This window comes from Gossypium arboreum, chromosome 12 (genome assembly GCF_025698485.1).
Source record: "Gossypium arboreum isolate Shixiya-1 chromosome 12, ASM2569848v2, whole genome shotgun sequence".
Classification (NCBI taxonomy): domain Eukaryota; kingdom Viridiplantae; phylum Streptophyta; class Magnoliopsida; order Malvales; family Malvaceae; genus Gossypium; species Gossypium arboreum.
Window position 1 is genome coordinate 10,872,325 of NC_069081.1, and position 15,646 is coordinate 10,887,970.

Sequence of the window (15,646 nt, forward strand, 5' to 3'; positions counted from 1 at the left end):
TAAAATTAAATTTTGTTTGAAATAAATCATTTCCTTTTCTTATCCAAATAAGAAACATTAAAATTCATTTCGTTTCCTTTCGTTTATTCTAAAGAAAAATTAAGTATATTTTTATTTCTTTAATCTTTTCAATAATATTTATCTGAACATGAGTTAATGCTAATGTTGTTTGAATGAACTACATTAATTGGTCGAATTAATTAGATTAGATATTGTTGGTTTGGAGAATAAATTTAAATCTGTAAATAAAAAATTGATATAGATAACTAGAACTGATTCTATAACCAATCCAATCTAGAAAAACATTGGTTAATGCGCGACCCCAAACAGGCAATCACCCCTAACCTTGTAAGATTACTATCATGCTCCATTTTAATAACTTAATCACTAAAATTGATTTTAATGAAGCCGGTTAAAAACGTAGGCAATGCATCTCATGGCAGACCCAATTAGCTACAGCAAACGAAATGCGATTTCTCTGCAACTTGTTTTATTTTTACTAAACACACACCCAATTTCAAAGAAATTGTGACACCCCAAAACTTTCTTCCACTTTGCCATTAAATTTCATTCCTCCTTATAACAAAAGCAAAAGTCATCTATTCAACTTTAAATTCCACCAAAGACCCGCTTCAAGAATTAGTAAAAGTAAAAGTTCCCGTCTCGCTCTTTACTTACCCCTTCAAACAAGCTAAAACCCAGAAAATTTTCGTACGTATAGAGGGTTTCAGGCAGATGCTATATATACAGATCTTTGATGAGTGTATGCCTTGGATGTTTTTAAGTTGTTTGTAAGATTCTTTTAAGGTTTTTGAAGATGGGTAGTGATGGAGGTGGCCAATCGTCTCATCCTCTAAAAATAACCGTCCGAGAACTTATCTGCCATGCGTGTGCTGGTGCCACTGCAGGTAAAGCCTTTTACTTTGCTGCTGTCTTTGATTTATTCTTTTAGGGTTTTCTTTTATCAGTTCTTGCGAAAGAATTAGAAACTTCGTGGAGCTTTATTTTTATTATTGGTGAAATGAGGGTTTGTATGTTGATTTTTTGATTATGAATGTCAGCAGGCTCAGTTGAAACTATGAGTGCCACTTTTAATTTGATTGAATTTTCAATTTATTGATGATCTTTGTTGGAAATTTTAAGGTGCAATTGCGGCCACCTTTGTGTGCCCTTTAGATGTAATCAAAACAAGGCTACAAGTACATGGACTCCCTACAGCTTCTAAAACTGGTGTTAGAGGTATTGCAGATCCTGAGCTTTTGAAACTGAGTTTTACTTTTGGGTGCATGGTTTAGCAGAAGGACTAGGATTGAAATTGTTTTAAATTTTTTGGTCAAGCATTTTCATAGGAGATCTTTGGAATGCAAAAATCTTGCTTTGTTAGGATACTCCACACCTATTATTTTGCATACATTTTGCTTTCTAGGCCATGGATCTTTTTCTATTAATGTCTGTGTACTCTGATAGATTCTGGTAATCTGAAGTGATGACCAGATTGAAAGAAAATTGTTGATAAATATAGTTTTAATAGATTTGTAACATTCTGAAGTTTGATTTTACATATTATGTGAAATTGTTTGTGCTTGTGTTAATGATGTACGGTGTTTATTGCTATCATTGATGATGGGCAACTCTTCTTCCTGCCTTTTTTCTTGTCTATACTCAGACAGTGTTATTATTACAAGTCTACAACATATAATAAAAACTGAAGGTTTGAAGGGGTTGTATCGTGGACTTTCACCAACAATAATTGCTCTTCTTCCAAACTGGGCGGTAAGTAACCTTTTCATCCCTAAAGCAATTAATTGGAAGCTACTTATCGGATTGTTGGTTTTTTTTTTTTTTTTCGTTATGGGTTTATGTCTAAAATTTCTAGTTTCCCTTTGACCTTTTGATGTGCTAATGATCTATGTCAGATGCACTGAAGATAGAGTGTTGGTGCTTTATGGTTTTGGAAATTTTTTAAATTAATTTTTAGAACAAAGTGTCATACCTGTATGAATGGTGAAGTGTCCAAGAGGTGCCAGACATGGGTATGTTGGGATAAAAAATAAACTGAGGACTCCATGTCACAAACACACACACACCCACACACACACGATTGACTGATAAATGCTACTGCCTGGCCATCTTTTTGTGTGATTCCTTAACGTGCCGGCCTGGAAGGCAAACTTTATCCTTTTCCTCTTTGATCTCCCATGTCTATTTGAAGCTAATGTTTGAGCCAATCTTTGTAACTAAATTTCTTAATATCCCATGAAAACATGATTGTGTGAGATTTGTAGCCAGTGTCTGTAACCTATCATTATATTTGAATAAGGAAAGTGGGTAATCTGCTACCATGTTCATAAACCATTAGCTTCTTGGAAAAATATTGATTCCAACTAGAAAGAAAAATACTTATTTGATGTAATTAGTCTTCTAAGAAGTAACTCTCATTTCATATGCAGGTGTATTTTACAGTTTATGAGCAACTCAAAGGCCTACTCACTCCACATGGTTGGTTCTTGTAATTTCCTTAATAGTTCACGCTTGACGTGTGCTCTGCCAAATCCAGCTTCAGTTGTTTTAGTTTCTAGTAAAGTTATACATCGTGATTTTGCAGATAATAACAGTGCACAGCTCACAATTGGGGAAAATATGGTAGCTGCTGCCGGTGCTGGGGCTGCCACAGCCATCACAACAAATCCATTATGGGTTGTAAAGACAAGACTCCAAGTATGTACATTATTATGTATGGTGCATGATGTTTCTTCTAAATTATATCAGTGGTTTGCATCACATTTTATTTCTCTTTGCTTAAATCATGATAATTCACTTCTAAGTTCGTAATTACAATTAGTTATATGACCTTGATGTTGACGCATTCATACTCTCATAATTCAGATTTAAGTGGCTCTAGTTAGTACATAGCTTTGGTTATTGGTCTACATTCTTTTGTTACAACCAAATATGCTTCGATATGTTGTAGTCTTCTGGAGATACCCCAAACCAATGTAGTGACTAGGGTTTGGAGGATCAAACTCCTTACCAATGCTTTGACATAAGCATGGTCAAGCAGGCATTTTTTTGAACCATAAAAGTAATCCTTTTCCGGCAAGTGGATGAGAGTGATCAGTTGTTCTGATTTCATATCGGAGAATTTAACTTTCTTTCAAGTTTCAATGTTGAATAAAGCCTACTCTGATTTATTTTGCAAGTATATAGATTGTATCTGCAATAAAACCAAACTAGTAATTTATTTTCTATGATTTATGAAAAAGTGAAGACCGATCTGTTTTTGTGGTTTCTTTGTGAGTTAGGGCAATGTTATTTCACCTTTGCTTATTATACTCAGACATGTAATGCATGTTGCTTTTGCTAGCCATCTTTACATAGTTGTAATTGAAGGATATAATGAGACGAACTGTGAGAATGTTGGCTGCATTCAATCATATAGAGGTTTTTAATCCTCGTAAGGATTTTTGGGAAGTTCTGGTATAATTGTGATGTTGCCCTTTAATAGTGCATGTTGGAATAATACATAACATGCAGTAGGCCAATTTCAGCTGGCCTGGTAGTACCTTGGCCATTGGAATATACTGTAGTCATCGAGAGTTTGGAGATCCAATTGATTTTGACTGCTAATTAGTTTAATATCATATAATGTACTGACACGACATGGAAACAAAGTTTGCAAAAGGGTTTATTGTTTTATATTTTTTCGGTCTTAGGGCTTCATAATTAAACTTGGTTTCTTGTTTTTGCGTCAATCCTCTAATTATTACTTTCTAGGATATGACAACAATGTTACATTTGCTTGTTGGGCTTATGTGATATTCATTGAAGTTTCCTCGGATGGTTTAAAAGTTACAAATTTCTGTGCAAACCTTCCTTCTTACCCAATCAAAGGTCATAAAGTGTAAAATGAGAAAGATACCACAAAAATTAGAAATGCTTGGTTTCAGAGTAATGTATATAAGTGCTGTTGGCAGATAATTAATCTGAATATCATATTTATTAGATATCATTGTGAATTTATAATTCTGGTTGTTTTGTATGCATTCATTGTTATTCTTTTTCATTTTGGTCTTTGTTTAGACGCAGGGAATGAGGACTGGTGTGGTTCCCTATACTGGTGTACTTTCTGCTTTAAGAAGAATTGTACATGAAGAAGGCTTGCGAGGGCTGTACAGGTCGGTGATTGGGTTCCACTCTGTTTTGAATAATTTTCGAGCTTTCCATCAATTGCAATCTTAAAACAAATTTACATTTTCCATTTACCATTGGTGTCATAAAATTATTTTCATTTGATTTGAAACAGTGGAGTTTTGCCTTCCTTGGCTGGGATTAGTCATGTTGCAATTCAGTTTCCAGCATATGAAAAGATCAAATCATATATGGCAAAAAAGGGTAAATGAGTTCATTTTTTTATTTCCTTTTTATGTAAATTATTTCGTTGGTGGTCCTGATCATATTAATTTTTTCAAATTTCTCTATTGTCAGGAAATACAACTGTTGATCGTCTAACTCCAAGTGATGTTGCAATTGCCTCATCCATATCAAAAGTGCTTGCCTCTATTATGACTTACCCACATGAGGTGTGTTTTGGTTGGTTTTTGATATATGTTGTTTCATGGATCATGTTGTGCTTAGTTTGTGTTTTTATTATGATCAGGTAATTCGATCAAGGCTTCAAGAGCAAGGGCAGGCGAGGCACACCGAAGTCCAATATGCAGGGGTGGTTGATTGCATTAGAAAGGTTTTCCGGAAGGAAGGTGTTTCTGGCTTTTACCGTGGGTGTGCAACCAATCTCCTGAGAACAACACCATCAGCTGTCATTACATTTACCAGTTACGAGATGATACACCGATTTCTGCACCAGGTATTACCTCCTGAAAGGAAGAAATCTGAGGCTGGGCCTAGGTCTGATGGCCATGTGAACAATTCATGGCCAAATAAGAGAGCCAGTGCGGAAGAAAGTAAGATATCGCAAACTCACCCAAATAAGATTACACCTTAAAATCCCTGTTTGGTAGGGTAAGTCTTTACTGCTTTCTCCCCTGGTAGAAAATTTTTCATAAAAGAAATTGAAAGCTTGTTACTCAAATGTTAAAATTGAATAAAAGTGTTTTTTTTTTTTTAAAAAAAGAGTAAAATAAAAATTGCTTTATTTGTTAGTGTAAATGCTTAATTTAAATGAGGTCAAGTTGTAATATACGTTAATGTATACAAATACCTAAATAAGCTATAAAATATTAAATTTACTTGAATCCCAAGTGTTAGCTTATTGATTGGATGTTTATTTTTTTAGAAATAATTTGAGTTCAAATCATCGTTGTACCAAAAATATATATTAAATTAACTTCTTTAGTTATAGACTTATCTTTATTATGTAAGATAACGGTTTCAATAATTAAATTAAAATAAGTTGATTTGTTTCCATGCCATTTTACATGCAGATAGAAATTTCTATATTACCTAATTTAGTTATTTTTGTGGTCGATAATAATAAGAAAAACTCAGGACATATATTTTGATTAGTAAAAGGAGACATGAAAAATTTTGATTTATACAAAACAATATAATAAAGAAGGATATAGAAGTTGATGGCTTCGAAAAAGACATAGATGAATCAAAAGTTCTATATCTTATATATGTGGGGGAAAATTGAAAAAAAGAAAGAAAGAGGATATGGTATGTGTATATAAGTGGATTGATTGAAGTAAGAATATAAATGGGATTGGAATTACCTTGGTAGGAAAATGATTGTAGCATTGATGCTAGTTAAAGGTGTGCATGGGTTGGGTTTCGGCCAGGCTCAATTAAAAATTTAGACTCGTTTGCTAGGCTTGGACCTGTCCTGGCCTAAAAAATGGGCTTAAAATTTTACTCAAGCCCGACTTGGATAAAAATGTTAAAACTTGGGCCTGACCCGACCCGCCCATATTAATTTTTATATAATTTTTAAAAATATATAATACATCAAAAATAATAAAAACATCAAAATAAATATTTCTCAACAAATTGAAAATAAATTTTAAAAAATATGTGTACTTAAATAATACTAAGATAAATTTAACTTAACAATCAAATGCCTCTACAATAATAACAAAATTAACAAATGTCTTTAAAATAATAACAAAATTAACAATAAAATAAATTTTATACAATATACAAACAATAATAATAAAATAGTAGCAATATAATAGTAAAATAGTAGCAAAATTGAGATAAAATAATAAGAAAATAATATTAAAAATATTTTTTTGTCCTTTATTAAATTCGGGTCAGACTGGACCGGGCTCAGGCCAAAAATGCCTTACTTGAGGCTCGGTCTATTTTTTAAACGGGCCTTATTTTTTTCTAAATCTATTTTTCTGGCCTATATTTTTACCTAAACCCTCCCACATTTAGGGCGAACCTTCGAGTCGGGCTAGACGACCGACCTATGAACAGGTCTAATGCCAATAACATGAGGAAGGTCATGCCATGATCTACCACCTGAATTGAAAAGCCCTCACCATAATTATTTCCTCTCATTTCCTTCATCTCAGATGAAATTGGATATGAGATTAATAGTAATGAGATTTATCAATATTATTATACGTTTTGCTTGACCTATACCCACGAGCATAAGGATAATAATTATTTAAGTAAACTAATATCTTGAAAGAGAAAAAGGCAGTAAAAAGGCGTCAGGAAGAAAACATGTCCACTCCCTGAGCTGAGAAAGATGAATAAATAATAAAAGGAACAATTTGATATATTTACATAACCTTCAATGTTTAGTGTAACTTCAACATTTTGCTAGCTTTTTTCTTTTTCCCACCATACAATAAAACCTCCCCACTAATAAGGGAGCCTTAATTTTTGGCTTTTTTATTTCAACTCTTTTGTCGTTGCCTTTTGCATATGAGGATTTTTTTAGTAATAATTTATTTGTCTTTTAATTAAAAATTTTATTTTAACTCCTCATTTAAATTTTTTCAAATAGAAAAATTATTTTCTTTAAACTTTACTGATTTTGCATACATGTACATTGCAATATGAATTACATGTCAACATTTAATTAATTTTTAAAATTTAAAATTTTTAAAAATATAAAAATATTTTAAAAATTAAAAAATCATTAAAATCATTATAAAATTATAAAATTATAAAATTATAATTTTTTAATATTCTTCAAAATTTTAAAAATTAATTAAATGATGATGTGTCATTTACGCGGCAATCCATGTGTATGCCTTGTTAACAAAGTTAATAAAATTAACTTTTTCATCTATTTTGAAGTGATTTAACAAAAAAAATTATAAATTTAAAAGCGAAAAGAAACGAAAAATTATTACACCTTTTTTTTTTTTTTTCGTTTGTAAAGCTTGCTTCCATCTATTTTGCTGTTTAAACCCAATTCTTTTATTAACCAAGTTGATAAAATTGCAAAGGTAGCTACTACTAAATGGGAACATAGTAACACTCTACTCCAAGTTATTCATTAATAAAATTTTAAACTTTGTTGGGTTAAAACGGGTTAAATTTACTTTGCTTTTTGAGTAGCGTATCTAGAAAGTTAATAACGACTTCAGTCCCCTTAAAATAAAAAATTATTTATTTAAACCTTTTAAAAAATTTAAAATTTAAAATCATTAAAGGTAATTTTACTATTGGCATATAATTAATTTGAACATCATATTTATTAGATATCATTGTGAATTTATAATTCCGGTTGTTTTGCATGCATTCATTGTTATTCTTTTTCATTTTGGTCTTTGTTTAGACGCAGGGAATGAGGACCGATGCGGTTCGCTATACTGGTATACTTTATGCTTTAAGAAGAATTGCACGTGAAGAAGGATTGCGAGGGCTATACAGGTTAGTGATTGGGTTCCACTCTGTTTGGAATAATTTTCAAGCTTCTTTCCATCAATTGCAATCTTAAAACAAGTTTACATTTTCCATTTACCATTGGTGTCATAAAATTATTTTCATTTGATTTGAAATAGTGGAGTTTTGCCTTCCTTAATTGGGATTAGTCATGTTACGGTTCAGTTTCCGATATATGAAAATATAAAAATCATATAAGTCAAAAAAAAAAAAAGGGTAAATGAGTTCATTTTTTTATTTCTCTTTTATGTAAATTATTTTATTGGTGGTCCTGATCATATTATGTTTTCCAAATTTCTTTATTGTCAGGAAATACAACTGTTGATCGTCTAGGTCCAAGCAATGTTGCAATCGCCTCATCAATATCAAAAGTGCTTGCCTCTCTATTATGACTTACTCACATTAGGTGTGTTTTGGTTGCCCTCAGCACAATTCCTTCTTTTCATTTCCTCCATCTCAGATCAAATTGGGTATGAAATTAATAGTTAAGAGATAAAAAAAGAAAGAATTTATGATATATTATTAGACCTAGAAAAATTTAACTTCAAACTATTATCAAATACCTTAAACGAATCAGATTGTCACCTTAAGTACTTAAGTAGAAATTTCCATGTCATATTTACACATGGATAGAAATTTTTATATTACCTAATTTAGTTTTCGTTGTAGTCGATAATAACAAGAAAAACTTAGGATAGATATTTTGATAAGCAAAAAAAGAGACACAAAATATTTTGATATATACAAAAACGACATGATAAAGAAGGATATAAAAATTGATGGCTTCTGAAAGGACACTGATGAATCAAAAGTTTTATATCTTATATATATGGGGGAAATTGAAAAAAAAAAAGATAAAAGAGAGAGGAGGATATGATATATGTATATCAGTGGATTAATTGGAATAAGAATATAAATGGGATTAGAATTACCTTTATGGGGAAATAGTTGTAACATTGATGCTAGGAACATGATAGAGGTTGTGTCATGATCTACCACCGGAACTGAAAAACTCTCACCACAATTGGTTCTTCTTGTTTCCTCCATCTCAGATGAAATTGGGTATGGGATTGATAGTTATGAGATAAAAAGAGAGAGGGGGTTTATGATATATTATTAGAACCAGAAAGATTTAACCCCAAACTATTAACAAATGCCTTAAACTAACCACATCGCCACCTTAACACCATGTTTGGTTCATCTGAATAACTAAGTCATTCCGGCTGTATAGATCTAAATTAATATTAGTAGATTTGTTTCCATGCCATGGATAGAAATTTCCATTTTACCTAATTTAGTTATCATCGTGGTCGATAATAACAAGAAAAACTTAGGACAAATATTTTGATAAGTAGAAAGGAGACACGAAAAATTTTGATGTATCTAGAAACAATGTAATAAAGAAGAATATAAAAGTTAATGGCTTCTAAAAAAACATTGATGAATCAAAAGTTTTAATTGTTATATATGTGGAGGAAAATTGAAAAAAAGAGGAGAGGATATGATATATGTATATGCACATGCATATAAGTGGATTGATCGAAGTAAGAATATAAATGGAATTGGAATTACCTTAGTAGGAAAATAGTTGTAGCATTGATGCTAGTAACATGAGAGAGGTTGTGTCATGATCTACCACCAGAACTGGAAAAATCTCACCACAATTACTTATTCTCAGATGAAATTGGGTATATGATTGATAGTTATAAGATAAAAAGAAAGAGGGGGTTTATGATATATTATTAGACCTAAAAAGATTTAACCCCAAACTACTAATAAATACCTTAAACTAACCACATTGTCACCTTAACACCATATTTGGTTCATCTAAATAGCTAAGCCATTTCAAGTGTATTCAACCCGTCACAGGGTCCAGATTTGTTTAAACTTTTTTAATTATTTCCCAAACTATGGTGTCTAGATTTGTTTTATTTTATATATAATATAAAAAATTTATTATAAGCTCTTTTATGGTATTCTTTTGAACAGAATTTTTTTTTAAAGAAATTGAGAAAATTATTGGGAGCTTACCTTAATTAAAGAAGAACCTAGAAGCTGAAAAATAACTAAAATTCTATGTGATGTCCTACCCAAAAAAACTAGAGGGAAAATAGATATTAGTTATATGTATATATAAGTACAGAGTTTGATTCATTAATATTTATTATTTTGGTTTACTAAGTAAAATGGATTAAAATCATAAGAAAAGGGTAATGGAAGTACCCAAGCAATATAAAATCACCAAGAATGTAACTCTGGATCAAACAATAGTTTAGGTAGGAAATTAGGAAAAGTCGGCGCTCCTGGCTTTATGAAAACTAAGGATTATTATCATTTCCTTGTATGGCTTCCTTTAGCCATTCGCAGAATTGATCAACCGCATCTGGATTTGGTTGGTTGGCACAATCTCCACAAGCATCTCCCTCCTCCTCAAGATGTTTCAACAACTGAGCCAACTCCGGTGACTGTTGGTTCCACGTAACCCCACCTGCTGCATTCCCAACACCTATCTCTGCCTCTGCCATCCGTCGTGCCGCTTCAGTCCATGGCTCCCAATTATGATTCTCATACACCAAATTCCCACTAGGACTTGGATCTGGAATAATGTTCTGCTTCTCATGCATAGATTCCAAGATGTTTGGAAATTGTAGAGTCTCTTCATTGTGATAATCTGAACTAAAACGACCAGCAGTTGAATGTTGAGCCAGATATGAAAATTGACTAGTGCCTATTGGAAAACAAGAGCCAAATATTGATAAAGTCTTCATCACTAAACAGAAAATATACATATATATATATATCCTGCTTGCATAATTACCTGCAACTGAGTCGTTCAAATATTTGTGAGTGTGACCTCCTAGTTGACTCAAAACTGAGTAGTACCCCTGCGGCATGTACAAGAATCCTGGTTTCCCATAAATGCTTGTAGATGCATTGGCATTCGACGCTAACTCACTGGGGCTAGCTTTGGACATTAAACGCTTCATGTGTTCCTTATGTTTCTGATTTTAGAAAAAGGAAAAACAAATGGGCATGTATATATAGTACTCGACCATCTTTAATATATATATATATGTATATAGCATGCATGCATGCATGCTGCAGTATATAATAAGTGATAGTAAGGAACCTGCAGATGGCTAGCAACCTGGCGTTGTGTCAAATTAGGCTCGTCCATCATAGTTAATATTGACTTGGGGCGAGCATCTGGATCCACAGAAAGAAACAATTTAGATACAAATGAAAGAAAAATTTAGAAATAGAGTAAGCAATGAACGTTGGTTGTTAATTACTGGCATAGCCTAATGCAGTAATGGCGGCTATAAACTTTTGGTGGAGCTCCTCATTCCAAAGAAGACGAGGCTTCCTCTCCGTCGGCGGCATGATGTTCAACATCTTCTTCTGTTCATCTCTCTCACCCACATTCTTGTTGGGGTCATATGTCCTCAACTCATTGTCATGCAAATGTTTTGCTCTTTTAGCAGGCCTTCCGTACGCATATTGCCAAAGGTATTTAAGATCATGCTTGGAAATCGGCTTCTCCAGATGTAAACTTGCCCCATAAGTAACAGCTTTCTCAGCAGCTTTATGACCTTTTTCGTTGGACATCACTGCATGGATGCACATCATGTAAATTAAGATAGTGGCCAAACCAAAAATCAGAAAATTTGAAGCTAAAGCTCACAAATGAAGGGGATATTCATCTTAAGCAATTTCCGCAGAAATGAAAGACTGTTGACGTCGTCCATATTAACATCAGCCATAACAAGTTTGAATCTGTCTTTTGCTTCCTCAATCAGGGATAGTGCAACTGATTCTACTTCAGTTGTTGTCACTGCAAAATCATATATTTCAGTTAAGCTGAATATGCTAATTACAAGCTTGGAAATGAAACATTAAAACATTGGAAAAATTAAGCAAATGATTAGGAACAAAATCAAATCATCCATCATCGTTAATTGATAAATAAATCAGCTTTTATCTTCATACACCTCGATAAGCACACTCCTTGTATTAAGTAGAAAAAGAACACAAGAATAATTATGAGATATGTAAAAATTGGGTGGAGTGATGGGTTAATCACTCCAACTTTATAAAAAAATTTATTTTAATTTCCATTTAATTTTTTATATTTTTAACCTTTAAATTTACTTTATTTATCAAATCATTCAAAAATAAATGTAAAAATTATATATGTGAATATCATATCGACAAAATTAAAAATATTATAAAATTTATCTTAAAAATTAAAAATTGTTAAAAGTATTTAATATATATAACCTAAACGAAACTTTTGATGATACAAAATAATGATAGGATATATGTTACAATTTAATATAAGTGCTCAAATTCAACTTCAGACAATTTAGGTCAAATTTGTTAGAATTTAAAAACTTTTTGATTGTAAAAAAAAAAATGAAATTGCCTAAACCCAAATAACTTAAATTTAAAACTCACATTTTTACTTAAAATCATTTTGCGAACTTGGTTTCTCAATTTTTTCTCATCTTAGAAAAAGGGAAAACAAAAACTTGTTTGGATAAAATTAGGGTAAACTATTTAATTGGTGATTCTTAGGGGGATTTCATTTTGGGTTTAGTCACTCAAAATGAAATATTTATAATTTGATCACTTAATTTTTACAGCAATTTCATTTTAGTCACTTAAGTGTTAAATATCTAACCGCGGATAACTATATATGCCACGTCATGTTTACACTTTTATTTTGGTCATCAAATTTTTTTTAAGTATTGATTGGAGTAAAATAAAAATAAAAGCAAAAAAAACTAAAATAATACACAAAAATTGTAAAATTTTATTTGTTTATCCCATTGAAATTCTAATTTTTTTAATATTGAAATTTTAAATTTCAAAACATCAAAATAAATTAAATAAATTGTTGAAAATTTTTATCCATTGATAATGTTAACCGACTTGTTACTACAATATTAAAATAATTAATTTAATCTCCTTTTAAATTTTAAATATTTATTTTATATTTCCATACTGTCCTTAATAAAATCAACTCAAATAACTCATATTTAATAATTGTCTACAAAACTTAAATTTATTTTTATTATATAATCTTAAACCTTTCATTCAAAGCTAAAAGTAAAGGAAAAAAACACTTGCAATTAATTAAATTAATTGCTTATTCTTCGTTTGGGTAAAGAAATGATGAAAAGTTTATGAGTTTTGTTTGGAATGGAAGATAAAATTTATTTATTTAATTAATTGTAAGGATTTTTCTTTTCTTTTAACTTAGTATAAAAGAGTCAAGGTCATATAATCAAAAAAATTTGAGTTTGGTAAACAACTAATAAATACAATAATTTTCATTGATAATTTTTAAAAATAATTCCAAAACATCAAAATAAACTAACTAAATTGTTGAAAATTTTTATCTACCGATAATGTTAATTGATTTATTACTATAACTTTAAATCTTAATATTTAAAAGATTTATATTTCAAAACCCAAATAAGAATTTTCGCAATGGGATAAACAAGCACAAATTGATAATTTTTTTATATTGTTTTAGTTTATCTTGCTTTTCACTTCAATCATTGATTTATTTTTACTCCAATCAATCTTAAAAATTTATGTTTTAGTGGCTAATATGAAAATGTAAACATTATGTGGCATGTATAATTAATCACCAATAGAGATTTAACTGTTGGTGAATAAAAAGAGAGACTAATAATCTAAACATAACATAAAACATTAATGAGTTTATTATTTTGACAGATTCCCAAAGAAATTTTGAGAAAATAAAAAAATGATTCAAAATAAAATTTTGCATAATATAAAAATATACAAATTTTCTCTCCTTTCACTTTACCCCAAATTGGGGTATTAAAAAATAGAGGAAAGGAAAGGAAAGCGATGGATTCTCAACTCCTTTTGCTTCCCATCTCTTACTAAAAACAATTTATCCAAACAAGAGAAAGACCTTTCCTTCATTTTACTTAGCTTTCTGTACTTTTTTCCTAATCCACTGTGGCATTTTTTTAGGGATAAAATATTAAATTTACTTGAATCCCAAGTTGTAGCTTATTAATTGAAAATTTATTTTTCCTAAAAATAATTTGGGTTCAAATCATCTTTGTACCAAAAATATATATTACATTAATTTCTCTAGTTATATAGACTCATCTTTACCACATAAGACAACGGTTTCAATAATTAAATTAATACCAGCTGATTTGTTTCCATGTAATACTTACACGTGGATAGAAATTTCCATATTGCTGAATTTATTTATTGTTGTGGTTGGTAATAACAAGAAAAATTTAAGACAAATATTTTGATAAGCAGAAAGGAGACGCAAAATTTTTTGATGTATACAGGAGCAACATAATAAAGAAGACTATAAAAGTTGATGGCTTCTGAAAGGGCATTAATGAATCAAAAGTTTTATTTCTTATATATGTGGGAGAAATTAAAAAAAAAAGAAAAAAAGAAGAGAAGTTGATGGCTTCTTAAAGGACATTGATGAATCAAAAATTTTATTTTTTATATATGTGGGGGAAAATTGAAAAAAAAAAAGAAAAAAGAAGAGAAGTTGATGGCTTCTTAAAGGATATTGATGAATCAAAAATTTTATTCCTTATATATGTGGGGAAAAATTGAAAAAAGAGAAAGGAGGATATGATATATGTGTATGTATATAAGTGGATTGATTGAAGTAAGAATATAAATGAGATTGGAATTACCTTGGTAGGAAAATAGTTGTAGCATTGATGCTAGTAACATGAGAGAGGTTGTGTCATGATCTACCACCAGAACTGAAAAGCCTTCACCACAATTGCTTCTTCTCTTTTCCTCCATCTTGGATGAAATTGGGTACGGGATTGATAATTATGAAATACAAAGAGAGAGGGGTTTTATGATATATTATTAGACCCAAAAAGATTTAAACCTAAATTATTAAGAAATGCCTTAAACCAACTCCTTGGTTCCATTTTGTGGAGGCGCACCTAGTAGCCAATTTTTGAGCGCCACGTAGTCAAAGGGAATGATTGTGACAAAGCCCGGGTGTGATTTTAGCATTGCTGGTTTGTCTCCGGGGAATTAAGTCAGCAGTCTGAGTCTAGATGTTGACCACTATAAATGGAAAGAAAAACTTCTTACCATTTGTAGAGGGTTATTGTTAGACCTCGAGTTTAAAAGTTGGACATTCGTATGTAAAAAAACAAGGTTTATTCTTTGCATTTGATTTTTTTTTTTTTAAATTTGATTATCACATTAGTCTCAAAATCTGATAACTTTAATTTAGTTCCTCAGACCGTTCTACATCATCACAAAAATTTTAATTATATTAATTTAAAAATAAAAATATTAAAAACTTATAAAGAAATTTGATATATTTTTAAAAATCAAGTGATGATGTGATACAATCTCATAGTGTCACATCATCATATATTAACAAATCTAAGTTCAAGAATTAGTGTGGACAAAAAAAAAGTTACAAAGTTCAAGTATTGTTTGCAAAAGATGAGATCCTGAGTTTTTCTTTTCTTTTTTTGATAATTGAGAAAAAAGAATGGGATTACTTGGGATTGAATCCAGTCTCTCATGCTTACAATATAATGCTCTCATGCTTGAGATCCTAAGTTTTTTAATTATCATGTTCGAGTTCTACCATATTTGGTTATCATGTGTTGTAAGGTTATACTTGTAAACTCTTAAAAAGGGTACACTTAATATCACTATCCCACCACGAGTTTCTTCGTAGGGTCATAACTTTACACAATCAAAATCTCCAAAAATTCTCTTTTGT

General features: G+C 30.7%; 2 protein-coding genes across 2 annotated transcripts; one reads left to right on the top strand and one right to left on the bottom strand.

The window, feature by feature from the left end:
* Positions 1-327: 327 nt before the first annotated feature.
* On the top strand, positions 328-5,252 carry LOC108477075 (nicotinamide adenine dinucleotide transporter 1, chloroplastic-like). The gene is made up of 9 exons (XM_017779516.2): positions 328-908; positions 1,144-1,239; positions 1,667-1,773; positions 2,451-2,499; positions 2,606-2,718; positions 4,081-4,175; positions 4,304-4,392; positions 4,486-4,580; positions 4,658-5,252. The coding sequence occupies exons 1-9, from the start codon at positions 818-820 to the stop codon at positions 5,000-5,002; spliced, it is 1,080 nt and encodes a 359-aa protein (XP_017635005.1). The 5' UTR covers positions 328-817; the 3' UTR covers positions 5,003-5,252.
* A 4,929-nt stretch (positions 5,253-10,181) lies between these two features.
* LOC108477985 (two-component response regulator ARR14-like) lies at positions 10,182-14,694 on the bottom strand. The gene is made up of 6 exons (XM_017780436.1): positions 14,580-14,694; positions 11,549-11,698; positions 11,157-11,474; positions 10,994-11,070; positions 10,682-10,865; positions 10,182-10,591 (listed from the first exon to the last, which is right to left on the bottom strand). The coding sequence occupies exons 1-6, from the start codon at positions 14,692-14,694 to the stop codon at positions 10,182-10,184; spliced, it is 1,254 nt and encodes a 417-aa protein (XP_017635925.1).
* Positions 14,695-15,646: the final 952 nt, after the last annotated feature.